The 27632-nt window shown below is 38.7% G+C and overlaps 1 protein-coding gene across 1 annotated transcript; it reads left to right on the top strand.

The window, feature by feature from the left end:
* On the top strand, positions 1 to 26910 carry LOC139137971 (speract receptor-like). Its single transcript, XM_070706202.1, has 5 exons — positions 1 to 1455; positions 19742 to 19985; positions 20474 to 20572; positions 26264 to 26355; positions 26783 to 26910. Exons 1-5 carry the CDS (start codon positions 91 to 93, stop codon positions 26903 to 26905), a joined length of 1923 nt encoding a protein of 640 aa, XP_070562303.1. The 5' UTR covers positions 1 to 90; the 3' UTR covers positions 26906 to 26910.
* Positions 26911 to 27632: the final 722 nt, after the last annotated feature.

Raw genomic sequence — 27632 nt, 5'->3', positions numbered from 1 at the left:
TGTAAACTCAACTAATGTTGTCGTATAGATCAGTTCATTCATCATTTTGCTGATCGCACCTCAATTTGTAGTATAGGCCTACAAAGCATAATGTCCTCTATCGTCGGCGACTTGCCGCCCGGCTACATTTCGCCGAGTAAATCTCGTTTTGTCGGTCGTCCCAGCTTAGGTATTGCGAAGGTCGGTCCGTTATCGCAGTCGCTGGAGCTGGTGACGGACGGCAGCAAGGAGTCGCGGATGCGCCGTGAGCGTATGGTGAAAATGATGGCCATCTTGCTGGTTCCAATTTCCGTCATTCTTGTACAGACCGGACTCGAAGTGAAATCTGCTATCGACAGACATGGGGAAGTGGAGCAAACACGGTTGAAAATCGATGGCAGCATCCGAGCAGGTGCGTTGGTCACTGAAATGCAGAAGGAGCGAGGAATGACATCGGTATACGTGAGCAGTAACAGTAGCGATGCGCTGATAACGCTCCTCGGTTTCTATGAAAAGACTGACGCTGCCATAGCTGCCTTGCAATATTGGCCCGGCTCATCTACCGAGGGTGAAGTTTTTACAACAAAGGAAACCTTCCAAAAGTACTTGGACGACCATCGTGCTGAAGTTAGACCAGGGACATATTTCAAAGACGAGCTCGATTTTTACTCAAGCAACAATAACATAATCATCGACTGGGTAATAAATCGCATCAAAATTAGCGCAGATTGGACAATGTTGCAAGCGCTAGTTGCGTACGACGCGATACTTCGTTCTAAAGATGCCGTTGGGATAGAGCGAGCCATGGGCGGAACATTTTACGGAAAAGGCGGGTTCACCCAAGAAGAGTATCGGTGGTTTTGCGAGACATCTGCTGCGGGAGAAACATTGATGAATCTTAGCATGGAACGTTACAGACCGGTAAAATATGAATTTGAGGAAATCATGTCTAGAGATTACTCTCGCCACTTAAGAGCACACCTGGATGAGTTGAAGCAGACCGTGCACCAGAACAACCTGACAGTAGCTGACGTTGAGCTGGGTTTGTACTGGTTTCAAAACATGACTACTTACATCTCGATAATCGGTCAACTGGAAGATGTAATCACTACCAACATCGATCAGATGCTGAACGAGGAAGGTGATCGTGCCGTGCGCAGAGTTGCGATTAGCCTGGCGGTCCTGTCGGCAATCTTGTTCACGTGTCCGTTGATGAGCGCATGGTACGTGATGTCTGTCAACTATATGACCAACGCTATAAAGCATTACGTCATGGACCTGACGAAGAAGACAAGCGAGATAAATATTGAGAAAAGGAGGTCTGAGAGGCTCCTCTACCAAATGTTGCCTCCTTCAGTTGCAGAGTCCTTGATGAGAGACAAGACGGTCACCGCTGAGTACTTTGAATCTGTGACCATATTCTTCAGCGATATCGTCGGTTTTACAGAAATGGCGAGCCGAAGTACACCCCACCAGGTGAGAAAACCTACATTCTCACAACACGTTTTCAATAAATTAAGATGAATTAAGTTAGTTGTCGAACAGTGTTCATAGCCGTAGTCTGAGGGGGCAGCTGCCCCCTTGAATTTTGGGGGCAAATGCAAATTTTTCGAATACACAGAGATGCTGATAAAATCGCTAATATTTCCGGGACGATTACCAGCACTGGTGCTTTGAATTGATGGTTTACTACCGTCAAGTGTCTTTGCACGTACGTTGTCTCCTGGCTATTATTTATATTGTTGCCATGGTTTATTGTACGCTTGGTTAAATGAATCAATGTAACTTTTTGCAGCGCGCTGAATAAGCTCTTTTGCGATTTGAACGAATAATTAAGCATGCACATCTGAAGGGAAAATTCAAAAAGAAGCGAGCACACTCATAGACTGTGCATTAGTCAAGTAGTAACACAGTTCGGAGAAGTCGCTTTCATTTGAACACTGTCAGTTATCGCAATTTGCAAAAATATGTCAGATAGTGAAAGTCCCAAGAAACGACGTCGCGTCTAGCAGTCTATTTTGACATTTGCCAGGAAGCAGGCAGGGTAAGTATACCATTTTGTATTAGGCCAAAAGAAAACAGTCGTTCAACGTGACGTCAGGTCACATGAATGCACCGCAGTGACTACAAAAGCGTTCGATGTAATCTTTTAAGGTAGTAAGTGCCTCGAAAGTGAACAACTTAAACTTTTGCTCAAACTTTCCTGGCTAAAACTTTCAACCATTCTCTTACGAAAATAACAATAAAAGTCCAGGGGTCAGGGTACAAAGTTTGGAACTTGGGGAAACAAATCAACGTTTTGCGACATTTGAAATTCAAAATGCCCTCCATGCCTGTGCTAACTCTATGAGGAAAAATTAAATCTTCGATTTTCGATCCGAATATGCACAATATCTGTCCCGAGGCGTGTTCTATCTTAATGGCAGGCAAATCTCTTTTTGGAATTTTTGGTGGCCCTGGAAAGGGCCGTTTAGTTTGTTAGCGATCAATATGATCACTGTGAATCAGATTTTGGAACCCCTTCGAAGAATTCCACTTGGGTACGGGCAAACTGAAACGTTGCCGCATTTTCGATGGAGACGTCTACTAATGCAGCAACAATACCCGAAACATCTCTCAATATATTCCTAAACTCCGTGTTCAACTGGAGGCGAAATAGCTGATCATTAAGCTAACTCAGAATTCTGGTGTTCCCTTAGGGAACCAAGAAAGTTGGTTGTTGTTGTTGCTGTTGTTGTTGTTCGTATTGTTGTTTATGTTGATGTTAGTCATGTTGTTGTTGACCAATAAAATTCAACGAGCATAACTACTGTGTTGTTGTTGTTGTCTCAAACGACGATATGTAGATGTCCTAAGAAACACTACAAGGATGTTATCACTATTTGACCCAATACATCTCTCTGCAAACGTATACCTAGGAGGGAGGGAAAATTGAAATGTACGTATCACTAAGTCCTAATCAGATATGAAAAGAAGGAGCAAAAATCATGACGAACATGTTTATAATCATGGTAGCCGTAGAGGAAAGATGCCAGATCGAAGTCTTTTTGAAGTATGATTTTCATAACTTTGGCCGAAATTATTGAACTCGAAATGTTTATTTTTTTTTCATTTGGTATTAAGGCGTTTACTTTGTATCACACACATAAACTGTACTATTGTTACAGCTTAGTTTTCGCAATGACCAGGACGTATATCGAGCGGATGCGTAGACATAATAATTGCTACATTCAGTGTTGTTTGCTGATTAAATGCAAATTATATTCAAATTATATAAATTTATGTAAATTGCCCAAATCCTGGCTAAGCTAGGTTCTGCCCCCTTGGCAATTTGGTCAGGCTACGGCCATGGTGTTCAACAAACACAGAACGATGACGGGGTATTTGTCTAAAGATTATTACAATTGTATAGATCGAGTAATATTTTGGCGTTTTTCACCGGTAGCGCCTCAAAGATAGATAGTGAAAGACGTATTGTATTTTTTTATATGCCACGATATGAGTGCAAATCAGTGAATTGATTTGAATGGGAACATCCGAGGAGTTAGCAGGCCATGTGAACGATGCACTGACCGGTTTCCATAGTTACCCAGTCCGGCGAAGCCCTACGACATTTTCGACATGAAAGTAGACGCTTAACGCTAACTGCCATTTTGGCTTTCGTTAAAATCTTTTTAATGCTCGTCGATAATGGTAAAATTGTTTGAGAATACCCTTTCAAATAAATAAATGTCATTTAGCGTTAGCTGTGAAAAGGCATGTAATAAAAATATTAATTTATTGCCTGAATACATGGGTTTATGTGCCCTTGCAACAGGAGACAATTTGACCTCCTGGCGTCGGGCAAATTGTCACCTGCTCTCGGGCACATAAACCCATGTATTTAGGCAATAATATATAGTATTTCACAATATTGCACTGGTACGCTGCTTGTGTGGATTCATTTTGAAACTCGTGAAGTGAGTGAAGTTTTTAACATCAATTTTTATATGAAAATCGCAAAATTTGTCATTTTTTCACTTTAAGGTTGAGATAGGAATAGTTGCTATATTGGATTTTATTTCAATCTCGGTAGATTGAAGGTTATATGGCTCACTACTGACAACCAACACGTCAAAGTGACGTATGATTTTCATTCTTGTTTATGATTGAGAACGGTATAAAGTTTTCTTGTGAAGTATGATGAAAAAGTTTAATCAGTCTTTCAGTTTTGGGATGCGCCTTTCCTAAACCATCGATATATTATGTATCGACGATATTTATATCGACAAATGTTTCAATATGTTCATGAATTCCTCACATATCGACAGAGCGTATTGTGTAACTTGAAGCGTGACATTTGATCTTGGACAATAAAAATCATCTTGAACTTGAATGAGACCATCGACAGATTGAACAGGTTTACCTTTACATTAAACCGTTCACATTTATGAATAAGATGTAACTGTGATCGTTTTCTCTTGCCAAGTGCGCCTTGAATGTTAAATACTTTAACCTTTGTTCGATTCAAACATTCTCTTACTAAATCAAGAATAAAAGTCAGGGGTCACTGTGCAAAGTTTGGTATTAGAGAAAAAAAATACCAAATGGCCGCCCGTCTGTGTTAACTCTATGGGGGGAATAAACTTTTCGATTTTCAAAAAATGAAGACGGTGAAAAGGAGTAGTAAAATGAGCCCCCATAAGTGGTAGATCAGAAAAGAACTGTAACATTTGAAAGTCCAAATATCCGTCGCCAAGGCTTATTCTACCTTAAATTGCGCAAGTATCGAAACTGCTACTTTAACGTTCTGTCTTTATGAAACATTACATCCGATTGCATAACGGAGTGTCAATGTGACGATTAACATATATACGCTGACACAAGCATATGCGCTCATACAAAAAGACAGTATATTGTAATCATTTAGTCGTAAAATATCTCGATATTATTGTTTAAGAGACGCCTGTCAGTTTATTATCAGAGTAAAACAAAACTGTCCAAAGCAATGCCCTCTGATTATATTGCGCCTAGGAAGAAAAGTTTGTTTTCGCATGCAAATGTTCTAAGTCGCCTAACGGGCCTATTAGAATGTGATTGATACAAAAGATGAGACCAGGAAAATTTTCCTTGAACGATTTCGTGCATGAAAGTCAGATCCAAAACTTCCTTTCGTAAGCAGAAGGGAGGAGGGGTATGAAATGTACAAGGTTGCTCACAATCACTGCATGAAATATACCTTATCAAAAACAAAAGTTTGAAACTTTCTCTTTACGAAAAGATAAATACTGTCCATGGTGAGAACAAATCACAAACAATTCTATCGATTACTTCTTACGAGACAGCCATAATCAGATGTTGATACTACTTCAGACGTTAGCATGGCCGTATCTTTTTTTCAAAACCTAACATTCCCAAAACACATATAATTTTTTCCGTCTGTTTTTTTAAAGGCCGTTCAGAGGCTATGATCTGAGACTCTAAAGCTTGTGTAGTTGACAGTCATAATAAAATGCTAGTTCTTTTGTTAGTAATGATTACACACTGTATTAGCAGATAAATAGCGATCAAAGATGTATCATACAATTCAAGTTTAAAAAACAATATAATTTGATAAACAGGCTACACTATTGAACAAATGTAAAAAATTTAGAAACAGTAAAAGTTAATAAAAGAGCAAAAAGTTATTATTAAAAGGCAATCTTCAATAGAAATGTTGAACATACGTGTAAAATATCAAAATTTACACAAAGATGAATTTGTATGTCCGTAGAATTATGACCTCAGAGATGCGCGCTTCAAGATTTGTTTAAGTACCATAATGATTTGTTCTCAGAGAGACCTCATACATGCTTGAGTCATCTGCGAGAAATGACAGTTGGAAATCACATCACAGAGAGGAGATCTGTTAATATTACTAAGTATTAAGCCGAGAATAAAAAGAACTGCCAGTGCTGTGGCTAGCTTTGCAGGCATACACGTTCATCTAAAGAATTGCTTGAGATGTCATTGACATAATACTATTACATGAATGTGAAAAGAGACATTTGGAAAGTCAGTTATTTAAGTAGCAGATAACACAGGACTCAAAATTTGGGCCCTGTGGCACCCCGCTCCTAGACTAGAATATAAGTACTGAATAATGATTTCCCGCCAATAATGAAACCTTGAGATCCCTCACTGAGCTAAGAGGTTAAACTATTAGTAGTAGAAGCAGGGTCTCCGTTTTATTAGGATCAATGTAATTGCAGTCACATTTTACCGCTTCAAGCTGTACACGTGTCAAGAATATATCCTACGAGGTTTTCTTTCATAGTTGCTGGGTAACATGTTATAGATGTATTGTCCTCGATGAAGGCAAAGCTCTGAGAGATGAAGCTGAAGCAGCTAATCGCCCGATAAACACGACCGCCAGTTACGACATTATCGACAACCTTTGAGAATCCCATTTTGCCTGAAGGTTCACAATAATTGTGAACCTGGTCCTTCTCATGCCTTGGTGAAGCGCTAGCTACGCCAAATGACACTCATCATGTGGGAATTGAATCATCACGCACGATAAGATGGTTTGGTAAACTGGAAGACATGTTATTCGTACACGCTCCTCTCCTCGCTTCCTGTATGCTGTTCTTGAGTGACAAATTTTCCCATCTTTGAAGTTTAACAGACGAAGAACTCGGCAGAGCAAGCATTGTATGACAAATTTTTCCCCTCTGATCTCTTTATTAGAAGTGTAGCCAAAATTAAAGTCATCACTAATGTTCAATATACAAAATGCATGATCACATTGATGCATGTTACCAGCGCTTTCGATCTGTTTGTCAATTCTCCTGATTCACCGACTGGTCTCGTACCCATCCTCTTCAGCTCTTTTCAAAGTGGGGGCTCTTTTACTTTCCGAAAGCCAACGCATTTAACCTTTTTATCATATTATTAAGTGGCATAATTGAACATTTCCGCTGAAATAAAAATATTACATGGTGTAGGTATACTGACTGGTTCATGAACGTGGGCTCGCTGGCTAACTCTTCGCTTGTCTTCCCTTAAGAATAAGAACGTACTTAGATAAACAGATTGTATTTCACAGTACTTCTAGCCTCCAGCCATAAAGTACAAAAAACGAGAGCAATACACAAGAGAGGTATCGCTAGTGATCAAATAATTATACAGTTCATATGGTAAGAAGTCGTATCTGTGGTTTTCAAATACATCACTAGTTTCCTAGTGTTCTTAAAATTGTTGCATTTCTGGAAGATAAAGGTATCCAAAATTTGTATAAAATTGTTGCATTTCTGGAAGATAAAGGCATCCAAAATTTGTATAAAAGTAGCGGATTATGATAATACTGAGCAATAAATTTGTCTCGCAGATCCCTATACATCGAGCAAACGAGTAGAAAATGAAATTTATCTTCCGTCTTTCGCTTAATGTCTCAGCTTTTGGAACATTATTCCAACGGCCGGTTTAAACCATTAAAGTGTGTGCAGACGCTCTAAACTTACATAAAGCTAATTTATAAGCAGGACTAACCATACAAAGCAAATATGGCTCTCTAGGCTTAATAACTTCTTTTTTAAATGTAGCATAAGTATCCAACTTCCGTGATTCGCTAATGTCATCTGGCCATAATTGCATATCGATATCAATACATCTTTTTTAAATATTTTCAAAAAATACCGCTTCATCTCCAACCCCTTGTAACGCCACACTTCATCAAAACCATAACTAGTCCGTGAGCCAGACCCCCAAAATTGGTCGATTGGTACCATTTGGGTGGGCAAATTCCCCCATACATTTTCTGAAAGCCTGAAATCTGAACTTTCTGAAAATCTTTGGTGGACATGTCTCAGAAGTAGCTTTCTGTCTCAAAAGTTGTTGTCATGGCAACATACTAAAAATCTTAAAAGTTAAGAATACTATACAAAACTGACTATTTAGTGAACAGCAAAAGATATTTACATGATTTCATGACACATACTGGTACCTCACATTATGGCCTTTCAGTTGACCCCATGACCTTGATTATTCTAGGTCAAGGTCAATAGGTCATGCCCATAACATCTCAGAATTTCTGTAAAATCAAGCATTTTTCACAAATACTTTTCTGCTATGTTTACATAACATATAATAGAAACTCAAAAACTTGCTCAACAATAGCCACAGATGTGTGCTCTTTGAAATTAGTATGTTTTGTATCAGGGATGATGTCGTTAGTGAGTAATTACCAAGGCAACCATATGTGTGTTTTCAGTTATGCATGTAGCCTATGAGCCAGACCCCAAATTTTGTCAATTTGCTTCCATTTGACTCAAGTGGGGAACAAAGCCGCCTTTTAAACCTGAAAATCTGAATTTTGAGAAAATCTCCATTGGACAGTTTGCTGAATACGCTTTCAGTGTAAATATTGTTGTAGTGGAATGAGCATTCAAAAGCATTAAAATTAAGCATACTATGTAAAATAGATTATCAAATACACGACAAAAGATATTTGATTGATTTAAGGATGCATATCAATAGTTCGGATTGCTTCTTAATTGACCCCATGACCTTTAGATTTGTAGGTCAAGGTCAATAGGCATTGCCTTCAGCAACTTAGAAATTGTTTGTGGGATTTTTTTGCAAATAGCTTTGCAACATTTTTACCTAACCAAACCAAACCAAAAAGTACAAACATGAAAACCTAGTTAGCTATAAGAGCTAATGCGATCTCTTTAAAATACTACTGTTTTTTATCATATACCTTGTTGACAGGGCGGCAATCACCATAGCAACCATCAATGCATTTTCAGATACAGTAATAGAGCGACATTGGACATACCTTTGCACGTATATTAATGGTTATAAAATCATAACTTTTGTGTGCTAAGTACACAGCAATGTCAACTAAAGTCATATTGACAGTAAAAGAGGTCAAAAGGCAAATATACGTAAGTGAGTTTGATTGTTTAAAAACAAAATTTGGCAAAGTTTTATGTTTTTGTTTTCATGATTGAAGTAACATGTTCACTTATCAAAAATGAGTATCTGTGTCGGACCAACGTAGTTAGTGGGAGATGATTATAAGCTTGTCAACGAGTAGACAAGTAGTCTGATCTCAAGAGATACCGATATACTATAACTTTTTTCCGGATTTCATGTTGAGCTACCCTGTATCTCCAGATAAATGCTTTTGGTTGTTATTTTCCATTTGGGCGGAGCTTAGGTCACACGGGGAAAAGCTTTAACAAGAGGCCTAGCAGCCGATAGACTTCTGCTGTTATGTATTGCTTAAAAATAAAAAAGGTCAGGTTTTGTTTGTAAATAAACTTTGTAATACTGATACATCTGCTTATGTTGATTTTAGGAACACTGAACAAGGACATCCTTGCAAATGCATGTATTACTATTATATAATAATGGGCTCTTGTTTTTTATCTCTACCATAAATATGCAAGTATTAGCAAAATTTGAAGAAACTGAAGTAATACCTAGGAACCTTTAAAGATAATTGTGAGAAAATTGTGTTTTTCAAACAAAAACGAAAAAAGGCCCAAAAATTTCAAGTACGAAACTTTTCTTCTCAACTTGAATAAACCTCACTCAGGTTGTCCCTAGGAACCCACATAACACATTTCAAAGTTGATAAAAAGGAAGAAATGCCCTAAAATACAAAAATGTAAATTTCACCATGATTTGAACAAATCTAACTGAACTCAGCCAAATGAGTTGCATACCAGTATTAAAAGCAATTAGACCAGCAGTTTCAGAGAATAAAACAATTGTTGATAGATGACGGATGACGACGGACAATCCACCTATCTGATATGCTCCACGTCACTGACAGCGGAGGTAAAAACTGCGTAACCACCTTAATTCCTGAAAAATGATCGCTGTGTCGTGAATATCTTGGTCCAGTTAGTTGCGCTGATTTAACGACTGTCGGTTTCAATGTTACACATGTTGCTAAAGCAAGTAGAATTGCAACTTCAGTTCGCCTTTTTGAATCTATCTATTCGCCTTTTGTTGAAAGTTTTGAATTTTGTCTAGGCATGTACAATACACATATCATGCGCATATAATATCCGAGTAATTAAGTAACAAAGAAATCATCAACATATAAAATAATTCAGCTTCATGCGATATTTCTCATAAACTGGAAAAGCGAGTTGTGTAAGTAATAAAATCAAACATCTTGAAATTAAACTTCACTAGTACTCCAAGGGAGTACTATTCATTTGTTGTACATCCTATTGGTTTTGTGGTCATATACTCACTTATTTTTTCAGACATGGAAATTCACTTAACCTTTGGTGATTAAAATACAATTAGTCACCTCCTAAATAATCTTTAATTTAATATATATTTCAATAAAGTCAAAAAGATTAAGTGGCATTTCTTTTTTCACGCAATATCATTGTCTCGATTGAGTTTGTGAAAAATTTTGTTAAATCTATGTTTCAGAGGATGTTAATCAAAACAAGCGGGCGAAAAATGTGCAAATATTACGTCCACGTATCATTTAAGGTGCTATGACACACATCTTAATAAGCTCGGGGAACTCAATTTTGGAAAGGTTTGTTCAAAGCAACCAAAATTTGCAAATTTGAAACTGTATTACATATTGTATAATCTAGACCGCGGAGAAAAAGTGTTCCCAGGCTTGCCCCAGCCCAGCTCAGGCTCACATAGGCTTGCCTGGGTCTGCTACAAAAACCCTTGATTTTACAGAATGCACAGTCTGAGCTTGTGTTTGATAGCTGGCATACCTTTACCAACATTACCTTGTCGTGATTGGCGACAGCAGCTGGAAAATTTGTCGTAGCTTATGCTTCGTTGTTATAATATTCGACAAATATTCGATATAATGGCTAATATGAACACATCTTGTAAGACTGAAGGACAGCCAGGGGCGTAAACAAGTGACAAGATGGAGTTCAGTTCAGATACAGCGCTGTGATGGAGATACTTGTAGAGTTCAGTAATTTTTCCCCACATAAATGAAAATTGGTCAAGGAAAGCATATTGGTCAAGGAAAGAGCCGATACCGTGCAACAAAATATTTGGAAAATGGAATTCGATTGTATGGTCGTAAATGTCCAGAGTCGTTCATTGCCGTCCACACGACGTTAGGTCGTTATCGTTCAGCTGCCAGTGAATCTGATTCCGCTGGAGCCATTCACGTCATTTCCAAACCCGTCGGGGATATGTTCCGACGAAGATTCGCCCAAGAAGAAAATATTTCCTTCCTTCGCTATATATGTCGTTTTACGTTTCTGCCAAGTTTTCTTTTAAAAAGTACGCCGAAGTTTTCTTTTTTTGTTCTTTAAATCGTATGGACAGGCATTATTTCTCATCTCAAAATAGTATATGTCCCAGGACAATAGTTAAAAAAACCCACCCTAGCTGTCTTTATTTTTGGGCACATTACTAACGCTAGGATTTTTTTCCAGAATCTGAATAACAGAACTATTATTGTTCAGAGTTTTCCACTGACTTTTGACAGCAGGGCGTGACATCTGGCCACATTTTAGGTAACAGAAAAAATTGTGTAGCCTGTCCATTTACCACTCAGGCTTCCGTTAGGAGATGAAGCCATGCAAGTGGTTCTGAAAGTTTATTTTTAATTTACTAAACAACAGACATCAAAACAGGTCTAATAATCATTATCATTCAAGGTAACTAAGAAATTTACAAGGTCCAAGGGATATATCAAAAAATGACAAAAGTGATGGGGTAATTTTGAACCACGAAATACGTTTGGTACCACTTGTCCGGAATGGGTACGCGTGCCCTGCCAGCTAGCTGCCCCCATCAAAATAGACCCAAAGCGACAAATCTAATACAACGTTACCAGAAATTTGATAAATATCTGATAAACATTACGTCGATGCGCAGTTAGTTTGTTCAAGCGTTTGGTTGACAGTTGATGTCTTGATATCGATGATATAATGCGTTGATATGCAGTCAGCAACAGGCTGCCCTGGTTACATTGTCCGCTGGTTCCGTAAAATTAGATATAAAATGTCTAAACCTTCGCCAATTTCTACAGCTGAGTAGCATACACACGCAGATCTAGATCGCTTAAATTTGATAATTTTCTCTTGATACATTTTCTTCAGCATTCCCTTGTCTTACTTGTTCGGCGTCGATTTTCATGATGAGCGTCCATTTTTAGTAATCCGCGTTAATAACCCGAGGAGCCCTATACATGTAATTATAGGAAATACGTCGATCCGAAAACCACTGGCGCAACTGGGGCAGCAACGGGTTGTCTGATGAATCTGATTAAAATCAGATGTAGGGTACGCCGACGCCTATACGGTATTCTGCTGCTGTTACCTCACAGCACCAGAATACCGTTTAGACGTCTGATGACCTCTTTAAGGTGGTGTGGCATGAAAAAATGTGATTTGGGGCTATTTTCACCTTTTTTACATAAATCAGTACGTCATATACTACCACCTTGTGAGGATTGCCTTTACATGCATGCTTTGCGTGCAAACTATCAGACTGCTGTCTGGAAAGGAAGCCTTGCTTGTCATCCATATATACTAAATTTTCATGAAGGGCATGGTTGGGTTATTGAAGACCGTCGTTTGTCAATCAAATCGATAAGGGGCATACCAGGGTTGTTGGAGTTTGAGGCATGTAAATGTTCAAAATAGTGCAAATTTCCGCCATGTCAATGTCTGGTAAACGGAATAAGGTATACTCCGGTATATATAATCTCCTGACATATGGAAATATTGTTGAGTTTGAAGAACAGCTAGGTTACTGATGATGATGATGATGATGATGATGATGATGATGATGATGGAGAAGAAAATAATAATGAGGATCAATGTAAAGATTGTTACCTAGATATTACTACTTTCTTATGAAATGCTTTATAGTGTGTTAGTGGTGGTTGACTAATGTACGTAAGAATTACTGGTACTGTATTTTGATAAAACCCATGCCAGGGAAAACGTAGAGGATCATAGAAAGTCAACATAACATTGGTCGTTGGTCATTTGAATTAGTAAATTGACGATGAATGTTAATATGTTTGTTTTATTTAGTGCTATTTACTTTTGATCAAGCGGTTCAAAACAGTAGTTTTATTATTAGCTCTATCAGACACATTTCATTTTGTTATCTTTCGTTGATATATTTACGGCTGATGTCCAGCAGCATTAAAAACTTATTTCTGACTGGTCTATTTCTTTGTTAGATCAGGTGCGGGCCACGCATATAAAGGCATAAGTACTGAGGCTCAGTACGTTGTTCAAATTGTCACGTTAAAGTTCAGATGTCATGTCACTAATGATTTTGCTTTTACGTAAACGTTCGAAAAAACATTAAAATGACACATGTTTGTAGTAGTATGAAAATTCTGAAGATGTACATTATTGGCCAATACGTATAGCTATAGCTAATAGCTGTAGGCTGTTAGCTAAATATAAGCTTGTTGATATTGCTTATCATTGATAATGATGATGTTTAATACAAACTGGTACCATAAAATACTCTTTCCGTGTAAAAACATACATGTAACACATAGAAATCACCATTTTATTCTATGTTTAACCTTGTTCTTTTCATTGACCTTGACCTTGGTTTGGGAAGAGCATCAGACAATGTGGTCAAATTTAATACGGTAGAAGCACATGTATCGTTTGTAAAAGACAAGAGTGCATCTTTGCTGACAAGAGTGCACCTTGCTTGAAAATGTCAAAAAGTGCACAACAAAAGAGACTATTTCTGTGCATAGCCACCTGAAATGTAAACTTTCAATGTTTTGAACTTTGACCTAATTTGGTCATGTACGCTTGACCTTGACTTTAAGGTCACATCTTGAGTGAAAGTTAGAATGTGTAACATATCCTATTTATGTTATCAATTTTGGTATGAACATTTTCATAAAGCAGGATATTCACTTTTGTATACAATTGTACTTTCTAAATAATTCAGATGTTTGTTCTATGGCAACGGTTTTCATCCATTACTAAGCTACCAAAACTTTTCAGAAAATTCAGAGTTTCAACTTTCAGAAATATATTAAGTGTGAGATTGCCCTCTGCTTGCCCCGAATAGTACCAATTGACCATAATTGGGGCCTGGCTCATAGAGTACATGTATAACTGAAAACACACAGATGATTGCCTTGGTAATTACTCACTACCAACAACATCCCTGATACATAACATACTAATTTTCAAAGAGCACATATCTGTGGCTATGTCTGAACAAGTTTTTGAGTTTCTATCATATTTTATGTTAATGTAGCAGAAAAATATTTATGAAAATGCTCTATTTTATCGAAATTCTGAGATGTTATGAGCATGACCTATTGACCTTGACCAGAATATTCAAGGTCATGGGGTCATTTGAAAGGCCATGATGTGAGGTACCAGTGTCTGTCTTGAAATCAAGTAAATATCTTTTACCGTTCCCTAGAAAATCAGTTTTATCTAAAATTCTTAGCTTTTAAGATTGTAAGTATTGTTGCCATGACAACGACTTTTGAGACAGAAAGCTACTTCTGCGACCTGTCCACCAAAGATTTTCAGAAAGTTCAGATTTTGGGCTTTCAGAAAATGTATGGTGGAATTTGCCCACCCAAATGGTACCAATAACCTATCTGGCTCATGGACTAAACATTGCAATAAGTATCTAATGTTATTTTTTCAAAAAAAAACATACTTACTTAAATTAATGTTATTGATCTGGTATTTGTACCATTTGTATGTTAATCAGATTAACAACATCGCATTTGACAAGGACAAATTTCTTGAAGTTGCATCGGCTTCAGTATCAAGAGAGGGTGCGTGTGACATTGTCAACCTGGCCATATTGACGAAGCAGAAGTTAAACATCTTCCGAATTTCATTCAATTAACTCGGACGCTGTCGCGCCGGGAAAATCACCATTCCAAACCTTACAATGGGGAGGGCGTCAACCCATACATCAACACTGCCATTCATGACATGATCTTTTAATGCATTTAAACCTCTATATATCGCTTCTGCTTCTTTACGAGCTATGGGCACATTGCTTAATTCCTTTTACCACATAGCATCCACCTTCACTCTCTCTCAACCCGAATGGTCCCTGCATCAGCATTCCGCATCCCATTTATACTGAGATACTGGAATCAGTATAAATTTGTTGCGCTAAATGACTCCCTGTCGGCCAAGCGAACTTCCCTGCTAATTTGATTATGACCTTCGAATCGTTCAACTTCTTGTCGAAGCAGCCCACGAACGGGTATCGGTGATCTAGCAATACACTATACATGCATTTGCCATCTGCCGTATGTACAACCTAGCACACGCAAAGCTAATGAAAATGAAGTGCTCTTACCGGTAATTTTTAGCAGGACGGAAAGAAAAATCGCTCTTTTACATGAAGCCTTCTCTATCAAATCGATAAAGGTAGATTTTTTCTTTTCTGGGATACAGAAAGATTGTGTTTCGGAGTATACACCTAGACGAAGCATAATTAATATTGAACAAGATGGCGCACTCTTTTACCCACACTTTTATCAAAGGAGATGAAATAGCCTGCTTTAATCGCAATAGAACAAAATATACATGCTTTCCACTGTGCTCTCTGATAAGCGTCCCAGGCATTGGAATTATTTTCCTATCTGGGCTTTAAGCCATCCCCATGTCTTTCATCAATATACTGTATGCATGGTACACCTAAACACCTTACATAATGCGTCACACAATAGCCAAGGGTATGGTGTGTATGCGGACAGCTTCCGTCCAAATGCTAACGTGTTATTAATATACCAAGCACCTGTCCATTGGAAACCTGTTAATGAGCGGTCTTTAGGATGAATAAGAACATGATCATATCCACTTTTATCATCACACTTGAAGTGACAGTAATCCTTTTTCTAAGTATCTAGAAACGTGCATTAGTGTAGTCATGGTATCGCATGTCAATACACATTCTAAGTTCGATGGGCTCTACACCAATAGGCATGATGTGAGAGGGAGGGTCACAACCAACCTTTCCCCACACTGATGCATGCAGCCCCGATTGCAATCGATCAGAATGAATTTTTCGCGGAGGAACATCAAGATCATATTTCACACTCCTACGAAGAGGGTAAAATACTTTCTAATGTGGACACAGTCTCGTATCCAGTAATTTGCATGACCGTGTAGCTCGCCGGCTATATGGTCGTTTGGATTTCTACATGACAGGTCACCCGGTTCGGCAAACTTCTCCCCTGTAGCAACCAAAGCGACGCAACCAGTAGGATCAACCATGCCAAGCAGTCTAGGGCTGCCCCCTAACATAGTCCAACTGTAACCCAATCGTCTAGACAGATTCAAAACTACCTGAGCATCCATTTCCTTAGTAATTGGCATGAACTGCAAATGGGAAGGTATAACTTCAGTTATACTAAACCGAACTTTATCAGTGTTTCTTTTTTATTAAATAGTATTAATAGTAACAATTCCAAGCAATAGGCAACCCCAGACAGGATCCTGCAAAGGGCAAGTTGCGAAAGAGCCTAGTTTAAGCGCCCAGTCAAAGGGGTAAGGGAAATAAATCGGGGAGAACACAAAATAAAAGAGCACAAGGCACATACAGGCACACAAAAGTGCAATTAATTGAGTCGTTAATCATTTTATTTATCATTCAGATCTTTAGTATTAGTAACTCGAAACTGTCTGGCAATATGCCCGAATTATCCACATTGGAAGTATTTCATATTTTTCTTTGACCTGCGGCCATTTGAAGGAACGCTAATCGAGCATAACGCGATGAAGAAGCAGAGTTTTTATTACAAACTTCGACACTTTGGAAGCAATCTCTTTCTATTCTTTATTCCCTAAAAGCAAAATAATCAGCCGACTTTCGTCGCGACCAAAATCAAGAGCTTCAAGCCGTGACGATACAGCTCGATATCTTGTTAACTTGGGATACGCTGCCACACAGTCCTTTCTACCAATGCTGTCAACGCGTTGATCAGCTGTGGTCTGGTTACTAATATGCTGGACAGTGAGACATTTCCATATCTTTCTACAAGGCGTCATCCACGCTTGCTGTACCCCAGCAGATTCTTCGATTTTCTCCACTTTCTTGAGCAATAGCTCAAGCTTTTCTAACACCTGAAGCAAAACCAGGCGATCTTTAGGCTACAAATTTGCAAAGCACACAGCGGCTACACGGTTTTCAACTTATTTTCACCAATTACCATATCTTACATGAACGCCAATGGACACCCATTTTACTACATATTCCCGTAGTTGGGTAAGTTCATTATTGTCAATAAGAGTTCAGATGTTAAGCAAACCGACATTTTCTCGAAAGGACTTACTCCATCTCTTCACGGAAGGTAGCCCTACCATCACGTTTAACAATACTTGACATTACTCGTCAAATAATACACCCAAGAGTATTACCATGTAAGCCGTGTACGTGCACTAGAGCGGACAAAATGTCTGTACATTCTCCATCTCTTTACGGAAGGTACCCTCTATCATCACGTTTAACTACGGAAAGCTCAGTATAGTAGTCACATTCTATATACCTTCTAGAGCCAACTGTCTTGCCACTTACAAAAATACTGACTAGTTTGCCCACAACTTGTCTACTCAAGGCCATTTTAAGCTAGTAGCTCGGTGTCCACAACCGGAATCCAACAGCTTGAGTGGTCATAATTAGGCGGGCTACATGTACATAATACGCGCTCTGATAAGATGGCAAAATTGCATACTACAACCTACTTAAATTTGACAGGTGCCCAAATGGCACTCTGATACAGCAACAAATAGAGGACCCTTGTAATTAGAAAGGTGGCATACTTCTTAAAAATCTCGATATGCAGGTGCACACATGTTGGCACTCTGTCACAAGTACTATACATATAACTTACCTCGAAGGTCTTTACTTGGTGTCAAAAATCGATACTCTTATGAAACATTTCCATAGCCGCGCCTCTAAAATGTTGGCACTCCAACTAGACATGAATAATGAAATACTTGCCTAAAAATTGGATTATTTGGCACACAACGGTATCCTCCAAGTGCAAATTAAATTGGCAGGTGCCCATAAATTGGCTCTCTGACACGGCAAAAATGCATCTGCTGCTAAGTAGGCACTACCAGTTGCCAAAACTTTGCACTCAAATAGTATCTATCCTCCATTTATATTTCAATGGTCAGGTGCCACCCGTGACAAATTGGCACTCTGACACAACAAATATACATTTGCTACAAAGTAGACATTACCAGGTGCCCACAATTGCCACTCAAACCGTGTCTTCCATTTATATATACCATAACCAGGTGTCCATATATTGACACTCTGACACGGCAATTTTTCATTTGCCAAGAACCAGGCATTTACCACTTGCTTGGTGCCTGCAAATGTCACTCCAACGATATACTCCTCATCCATCACAACAGCTGGGTGCACACATATTGGCACTCGGATGCGGCAAGTATACAATTTGCCTCGAATTAGACATTAACACTTACCAGGTGCTCACAATTAGCACTCCAACAGAAAACTAAAGAAGGAAGGTGCTAACATATTGCACTCCGACACACGAGCAATAAACTTACCGGCGACGAAATACTATATGCCAAGAATTTTACACCAGTGAATGTATCTTGTGAATCTTGAAGGCTTGTGTCCCCATTCACTATTTGTATGCGAATACTGACATATAGAATATGTCACATATATCGTAGTCTGTAAGATACCGCCAGTAAACATGAATTTAGCTTGTCAGGAAAGAGTAACTGTACCTGTCCATGAGAGGCATTATAATCCCCTATAGCTGCCGTCGGGGCAGTGCTGGGAGTCCCTGGCGGGTCAACAGGTTGTTGAACTGCTGACGTCAAAGGAGCAGGAGTTAGCATTGGTAGTGGCATTAAAAGTGGTGTTTGTCCCGCTGGTACGTGGTAGGGTGGCTGCTGTGGAGCTATTGGGCTGCGCGAAAGTGGCAGTAGTAGCAGAAACACTAGGATCTGCAGAGAATGGTACAGCAGGACGTCTACCTCCATAGTCCTAACTCATGCAGCTTTGCCAAGGAAAGCTACGTACTACCTGCCTCTGAGTATATATCTCGTCTTAATGAATATTAATTACTAATTTATATATGACGTGATAAATAATTATTTCATGTAAGGCTTTTAATAATGCGAGACAGTGTGAGGACCGCCGTAGAGCAATCTGACTGACTTAGACTACCCCAATCTGTGTTTAGGCGGCCAGAAGAGACCCCCGCAATGCAGTTTGGGTAACAGATAATAATAACCACTTTATACTAACCACCTTGTAGATGCTATCCGCAGATTACGTATTCGTAGAGCCTAGCGTGCAAAGATGTACACACAAATAAGAAATTGAAAACGATAAACTTAATTCTTCTGTTTGAATTCAAGCTCTAAGTCGACTGTGGTGTGATCTCTCCACCCTAATATGCTCATATCCCGAGTCATCAGACAAGAAATTGGATGCTGATTTGGTTTTATTTTTATTCATTGCACAGATTAAATGTCCTCAAAAAAGAAGGATTACGAATAATTTGGTAGGGATTATCATAAACTATTGCATTATTTTGTATATTCATCCAAAATTTGGCACATGTTTGGAACATGCGCATGTTTACTTCCTCCCTATAGCTAAAAACTCCACTCGTTTTTTTCTGATCAAGCTATTGGGATTGTTTTTTTGGAAAGCGGTGCTAGGGCTGAGTAACATTCAAAATTTTTCACAGCTCCTTCAGAGATCAAATGATTGATGTCTCGAGTTGCTTTTGTTAACGGGTCCTTCTTTTATTTCTTTCCAGATTGTTGACTTGCTGAACGCCCTCTACACTGCTTTCGATGACTGCATAGACAGATATGATGTTTACAAAGTTGAAACCATTGGTGACGCTTATATGGTGGCGAGCGGTCTACCTCGCGTTAATGGAATCCGCCATGCTGGTGAGATAGCAACCCTATCTTTGGATTTACTAATATTAATTCAAGACTTCCGGATTCCTCACTTTCCGGATGAACGTATCCAACTAAGAATCGGGATTCATTCAGGTGCGATTTTTCTCTCATGATTATTACTTTTTTTATCGTTGCCTTTTTGTCGTTAAAATGTTTGTTGAGAATACCATGACCCTTTCATGTTTCAGAATTCGTGGCTTTTATTTGAGCATATTAGTTGCAGAGGCAATCTCTTATTCCTAAACACTTGCAGAATTTTGTTTTCGTGTGTAACTTTTGCACTAAAAGTTACAAGAAAGGTGCATCAAATCAAATAATATCGAAGTCATACCACCTTTAATTTGATTTTTATAAATTTGTCGATATACAGCACATGTAATCCATTCAGAATGACTCATGTTAGACTCATGTTAGAGTTAAATGATAATATTATGTTGTGTTGTGCACGTCTAACGATGAATGGACATTCGAGAAGGCTCCAACATTCATCTATGATCTAAAGCATTTGTGATGATACTGGATCATAGCGGCCTGCACAACAATCCTTGCTTATAGAGTCCATTACTGCTTGTTTCATACAGGCTCGTGCGTGGCTGGAGTAGTCGGCGCCAAAATGCCGAGATACTGTTTATTTGGCGATAGCGTAAACACCGCTTCCCGTATGGAATCAACAGGAAAACGTAAGTACTGAGACCGGGTTACTAACATTAAGGACTTGCTCTTCAGAATCCCTGCCTTTTTTCCGGACTTTTTATATGTTGTCTTCTCAAGAAAATCAGGGAATAATACATTTCCTGTGGCCTAAAGAATTATTTCTATGTACGTTATCAAAAATCATCGGAATTGACATTTTAATCAGACCACTCCGGCGGGCATGCGTATCTCTCAGTGGCTCTTGATCACTTGACCTTTGATAATCAATAAGTGCCATATATGAACAAGAGCGCTGTATCATTGGTAACATGTGTCAGTCTTGTCAATATCCACATTGAGACAATCGACAGTCCTTTTATTTGTTTTACAAACACTCAGAATTTCAAATAACGAACACTGATACCTCATCTCATATCTGTTTCCGTAAAGTGTGTCAAGCATGGTGTAAAAAATTGTCTGTATCGTTAAATACGTGAGAGACCGGCTTTGTGAGTGATTGTAGGTCAGGTATTTAAAGCCCCAATAGCTGCTAATTTTATGCATTATTTTCATGATTTTATTTTCAAACTAAAGTTGGTTCGTGTAAATGTGCTAACTGAAGGACATGTATTGAAGTATCACTGCTCGCTGATTTGGATCATGCCTACACGTTTTAACAGGCTTAATAATAAACGGGTGCTGCACCCATAAAATGGCGCCCCACGGGATTATTACAAAAAACAGTCTTTCCTGCGATACACATCGTTATCACACCAGATTTTGACACTCATGACAGTGTTATGCACCTTTTCAGTCTCTAATGGGTCTTATTCAAAGAAAACTCTTGGAAAACTAAGGATATTTTGTGATCGGTTAAACATGCACAGCTATTGGGGCTTTCAGCTTTGAGTTTCAACAATTTTCAAGTGGCATTTTCTTTTTATCAATTATTATATATCTATCATCGAGAACAATAGAAGTTTGCGTGCGCAAAAAAAGCCGTACGGAACGCCCGTTCCGTAACATTTACCGTTTACAGGCGCCCGACCCGGGCCCCTGCGGCTACATCTGCGCGTTCGCTGTTGAGCGGTTTCAAGGGACCCATTGGACGAGTGCCAGAAGATGTCTTGCGCCGTGTACGTCAAGAAGCCACGCTGTGTTATAATACAAGTCCCGAGCACAGTTCCTGCTCCATTAGCTTAACTTTTGGTTATTTATTCACAATTCTGAATTCTATGTATCAACTAATTTTTAGCCTACTTCCAATAACGCTGATCGCGATGTCAGAGTTGTTACTAAATATAGCTTCACGCGCGACATCGGATACTGCTGCCTGAAATTCGGACAAATTTAAATTTGTTGTTGCATGCACGGTTGTTGTTGCAGCTTGTAGTTTTAGCCATAAATTCATATGAATTGGTGTGACTTTTAGTACGCATTATAACATTAGCAGGTTTTATTTTCATTGTTCTTGCGGAAAATGCGGACAAATCTTTATTTTTGCATATTAATGAAAGAAAAATGACGTTCAGTGATCAGCTAATTGCATACTTAAAATGTCAAATATTCTGCCTGTCAACTTGAAGACAGCAAATGCCGAATGGCCGTGGCTATTTTTGAAATCTGAATTATAATCCGAACTTATAAAATGACGCAATCATTCGGTAGCAGAAAAAATGTTCAAACTTCAATTGCGTACTAGCTCTTTTGGGCGTTCAACAACGAACATACCACTGTACCTGTTTGCCCGGATGCAGATCCAATATCGTGATCAATCGCGGAAAAGTTGATGGAAATTCAGTTCCGTTCCTTATTTGAATTGTTTTCGATCCATCTTTTATGGAGACCAAAACAATTAGATGCCCTTCCGTCGACATGAAAACTTTGAGGGAGAAATCAACTTTTGAAACCGTCGATTGATCGTAAGGTACACTACAACAGGAGATGCAGATGTACTTTACGAACGGAGGCCGATATACCCTTTTACGATAGGTAGCTGATTTGTATTGAAATGATTGTACGACATCTGCGTTTTTTGCGACGGTAAACTGCTGTGCGTAATGACACTCTGAATGTGTCATTGCGGACAATGTGACAAAACTAGCTAAGTGTAATGAAAAAAAACTGATATGTAGAGAGAAAACAAAAGATGCAGGAGTAGTCTAGTGGGGACAAAGGACTAATTTAGCCCCAGAGGCAAACTACCATAAATTGCAATGGACTAAAATCTAATGATAATTATAAATTCAAATAATGATACATGCAAGCCACACATGCATAACAGAAAAAGGCACCATTTTACAAGTGGTATAGCCACAAACTGATGACGTCAAAGATGTGCGTACTTATGGAAACGAGGTCAAAGGTTACGTTCTAAAAGGGGCGATAAATTATTTTGGGGGTAAGAGTTAGGAATGGGGGCTTGGAAACTTAGGGGAAATGATTGAAAAGAAGGGTCCCAATTTTTTGCTATCTTCACTCCTTTCCCTCATTTTGTAGTATCCTATTACTCTATCCACGTCTTCTTCAGCCAGCCTGATACCTATGTGGAAGCAATGGTTGATTAATGAGGGAGAAAAGTGTTATTTTTAGTTACTTTTGTTTTTCACAACAACTATAACGCTGCCGGGGGTCGAACCCAGCACCTCTAGCATGTGAAGCACTACCTATAACCTGTACTCCACGAGAACAAGTTGCGAGAAAGGGATGCAATGTTCAATGCAAACATTAGGATGAGAATGCTATAAAGCAGGAACAGATTAATTTATAATGATCACTCGTAATGATTTGAAAATCTTTTAGGCATCTTCCTTTTTCGATTGAATTTATGCCTCTGCATTAATTGCTTTATTGCCTGTCTTTATTTTTTTCTCTACATTGTCGTGTTTGCTGTATGTGCAGATTTGTTATTGTTTGAATATTTTTCATATTATTTGTTTATTTGCACAGTTAAAGTATAAAATTGTTACTTGTTTAGGATGTTTTATATGTTTGAAAACTTTGTTTTTGACATTTATTATTGAATTTGTCATTTGCTGCCTTTTTTACGATACGAAAGGTGTGTGTTTCGTTTTCGACAGGATACACTTTTATATAAAAGTGGTTCATCACTCAACATGTATGAAATGCAATATTTCATTACTATTGTAGATGAAAACGTGAACAACAATTCGTTGGATATGCCACGGAAATAACATAAAAATTCCATCCATCGACGAAGTGAATTACAGAAGCAAACGAAATTCGCTGCAAATATATTTTAAGGTCCATACACGGTCACTAGCACGAACTTCGTCTGGTTTGTGTATTCTCAGTGTCACACATCAGTGGCAGTGGCCTCCTGAGTTGTAAACTTAGGCGTGATATTAGTTTTTAGACCGACTCAAAACATTTGGCATAATATAGTGTTATGTGCAGAGTCGCAATGAATCGATGAAGGGGACTGACTGTAAACTTGAAGGACAGAGAATTGAAATATGTTGAACAAGTAAAATCCATGCCACAGCTTTATAGCCGAAACTCCTCCGCAACATGAACTCATAAAGATAAGTTGGTCATAAGTCGAAAGATGTGAAGCCAATGCAAGTTCGCATGGCATGCATCCACATGCCTTCAAAGGTGTTGGTGTGGGCGAAGGTTTTTAGGATCCACAAAATGAAGACAATAATTAGCGGTGAAATGAGAGAACTGAGGAGACTTGGACGACGAAGAATAAGGCCCCTGTGACTCATCAGAATAATACTGTAACCTGGATGAACTATTCGATAAAGTATTGGCATTACGTACGCCGGCCAACAGAAATTAAAAAGCAAGCACAAATATCGCGACCAATGACTCCAATCACCAAATGTCTGTCACTGTGTCGACTCAAGCTGTATTTGGACTTCCGGAACTTGAATTCATTCTATAGAGTTGATTTTTTTACATCCGTGTATTCATAAATTTCCATAATACAGCCTGACTAAAAATCTATTGGGAGGCATGATCGCAAAGATAAAGGAAAAAAATTTGTGGACTAAAATTAAACCAATCAATACCAGAGTTTGAACTAATGTACAGGTGTGATTTTCAGTCTGTAGAAGAAGTAATGCAAATGAAAACATACAAAGATTTTTTGACCGTCACATTGATTATTATTTGCATTTGAATGAACTCTCAATTCTGTTATGTAACCGTGTGCCGTCTTTGTCAATGGCTATATTGCAAAGGGGTCAATATGGCCATTGCCGTTGGGGCCAGTTTGTACATGACAACAAATTTTATGAATAAAACGTAAGAGGGGACATATTGTACCCGGAATGAGAAGGAATTATTGCCGCGATCACATGAACTAACTAACCCTAACCCTAAAAAGTCTGTGATGGTCTTCATTTGCTTGATTTTGTGTCGGGTGAAGCACAGTGGGAGCCAGAAATTGGGGTTAGCTGACCAAATTGTCGGAACTCCGCTCGCTTCGCTCGCTCCGTTCCGACAATTTGGTCAGCTAACCCCAATTCCTGGCCCCCACTGTACTTCACCCGATACAAAAACTAAGCAGTCGGAAATTGTGACAGTGATTTGAAGAAAGTGCAAATTTATATTATTTTAACCTTATTAGTTAGTCAGTGCCGCAATTACGGGGCGTCTGTGTTTTGTGTACGGCGATTTTGACGTCATCAGTTTGTGGCTATACCACTTGTAAAATGGTGCCCAGAAAAATACAATAAGATTAACAGAACCATACAGGCGTGTAATTAGAGAATTAATAATAAGCAATGGTAGAAATCAATCTTAGCTATGAAGAAACTCCTCCAGTGCCAGCTTACATCTATTTCTCGATTTTATGAACTTCATTGGAAAAGCAGTGGTTTAGAGATGCTTCCAAATTTATTTGTTATTTAGCAGAAGTCTCACTATTTCTGCAAACTTGTGAATTATTTTACAGTGAACATCACTTATGTTTGTCTGTCTCTGCCGATACGTTTCTTGTGTTACCCTAAGATAACAACAAGACGAGATTTCTTACGTACCATTTTACTATACCTTTCTTATATCGTTTCTTATACTCGGTCGAGTTCCTACATCTGCCACCCTTCTCGCTTGCAGGAGATTTTTGTTAGCGTGCCGCCCGGCGATACCCATGGATGTAACGCGAAGAAATGCAGGCGCTTACTCGTATAGGAGTCGGAAACATTGGAGACGACTCTAGTCTCTTTCTGTGAAGCGATATACTTAGTCTTTCATTTCTTTGTCTTTGTTTTACAATGCCCTTGTCTGTTGTTGATCATTTAGGTGTTTTACCGTTGAAAATCATAATGTTGTTGACGTTTTTACAGTCGCTACTATGCGTATTGATTGCATGTCGATAGGTCTGGTCTGATAGGGGTACTCATTTCAATCGACTGTTGGGTGGTGTTTTGGTTTGGTTGGGGGATATACGGTGACAGCAAGTGAATTCGGAGTTGACTTCCAAACTTCTTTTCAAAATTTATCTCATACAAAATAGGGATAGCAATATGGCTTGCACAATGCAGTCTGGGCAATCAATGTGGATATCGCAACAAAAGACACTGACCTGAGACCGTACCGTGACGGTTGAAAAGACCAGTCCCTGCCGCAAAGTTATTGACTTTCAGTTTTTTTAAAGGCACATCGAGTTTTGTTTTAAATCTCTCTCTCTCTCTCTCTCTCTCTCTCTCTCTCTCTCTCTCTCTCTCTCTCTCTCTCTCTCTCTCTCTCTCTCTCTCTCTCTCTCTCAGCATTGCGAATTCACGTAAGCATAGACACAAAATACTTCCTAGATCGTCTCGGTGGATTCGTTCTCGAAAAACGCGGGATTTTGGACATCAAGGTTAGTATACCCATTTTCTATGACATCCAGCGGCTAGATTTCGAGGTACTAGCTCTATGAATTTGAGCAAGAGAAACATAGACAGTCTATGTTCCTCTGTGCTTTGAGCAAGAAACGTCGCGTAAGGGACCCAGTAGGGTAAGGATAAGGTTAGGGTGAGTCCTAGAACTCTGTGTGTGTATAAAATGGTCTAATCCAGCACATTTGGGAGAGGGTAAGTCCAATTTTCCATACCACTTGACAGTATAACCCTACCACTTCACAATTGTCTGTCCTGTAGCTATATCTTACATTATTCTTGTTGTGTCGGGGCAAGAAATACAATATAGCAGAACACATAAATAATTTAGCTGCATTGTATTGAACGGTTTCTAGCGACTGAACATTGGACGTGTATTTTACAGATTGGTCCATTTTACATTTCCAGGGCAAAGGAATGATGAAGACGTTCTGGTTGATCGGGAAACTCCGGGAGAAGGCTATTGACAGAAGTGGTAAATCGGTTATCGTTGCGAACAATCTCATCGAGGTCGCTGACGCTTCTTGCTAATTCATGTCTCTCTCCGTGATAAGTTACTGAATGATGCTTCCTCCTACTAACACCCTCTTACTCTTGTGAAAAGAGAAAGAGAGGGAGGGGATATATACAAAATCCTGACAATCAGACTCTTTCATTTGACACATTTGTATGTACTAAGCCTTTTCGATGGATAATTCAATCTATTTTTAAGTCGTGTATGTATATTCTTATAAATTCCACTATTCTGATACCAGATACCCTTGGCCAATATGTGGGTATCTTCATCATCAATGTATAATTGATGTCCATTTAAAAATCGCGATCGATGCATAAGACAGAATGCCCTCTTGAATCACTATTGTCACCAAACAATCATACAGCAATCGTAACGAGGGCGCACTTTTTCTGATCACGGAAACAAGTTTCCTTCATTGAGTTTATGTAAACCCATGTTCGTTGATATTAGCTCGGTCAAGTTTATACCGATATGAAAGTAACACACAGACTTCAAGGGAATACAATATGTAAATTGCGGGACACCATGTCGAAAGGCCAAATGTAAAATACTTGATTTACACACTTATTTTAGAGATAGAACAGATGGAAAATGTATACACAGATAAAGTTCCAATAATATATATATATATATATATATATATATATATATATATATATATATGAGTCTATGGGCTAAATTATTAAAACTTTTTTTCCCTACAAAACCAGCGATGTCTGTGCATTTATATGGATATATTGT

This window comes from Ptychodera flava, chromosome 8 (assembly GCF_041260155.1).
Source record: "Ptychodera flava strain L36383 chromosome 8, AS_Pfla_20210202, whole genome shotgun sequence".
In the NCBI taxonomy this organism is placed as follows: Eukaryota; Metazoa; Hemichordata; class Enteropneusta; family Ptychoderidae; genus Ptychodera; species Ptychodera flava.
The sequence above is the reverse complement of the archived record's forward strand: the minus strand, read 5'-3'. Positions and strand labels throughout refer to the sequence as shown.

What these genes read in the sequence shown, in the direction of transcription:
- LOC139137971 (XM_070706202.1), top strand. Translation starts at nt 91, where the DNA reads ATGTCCTCTATCGTCGGCGACTTGCCGCCCGGCTACATTTCGCCGAGT. An exon ending in GCCGAAGTACACCCCACCAG is followed by an intron (nt 1,456 to 19,741) that starts GTGAGAAAACCT and finishes ATTTCTTTCCAG; the next exon opens with ATTGTTGACTTGCTGAACGC. An exon ending in GCGGGATTTTGGACATCAAG is followed by an intron (nt 26,356 to 26,782) that starts GTTAGTATACCC and finishes TTACATTTCCAG; the next exon opens with GGCAAAGGAATGATGAAGAC.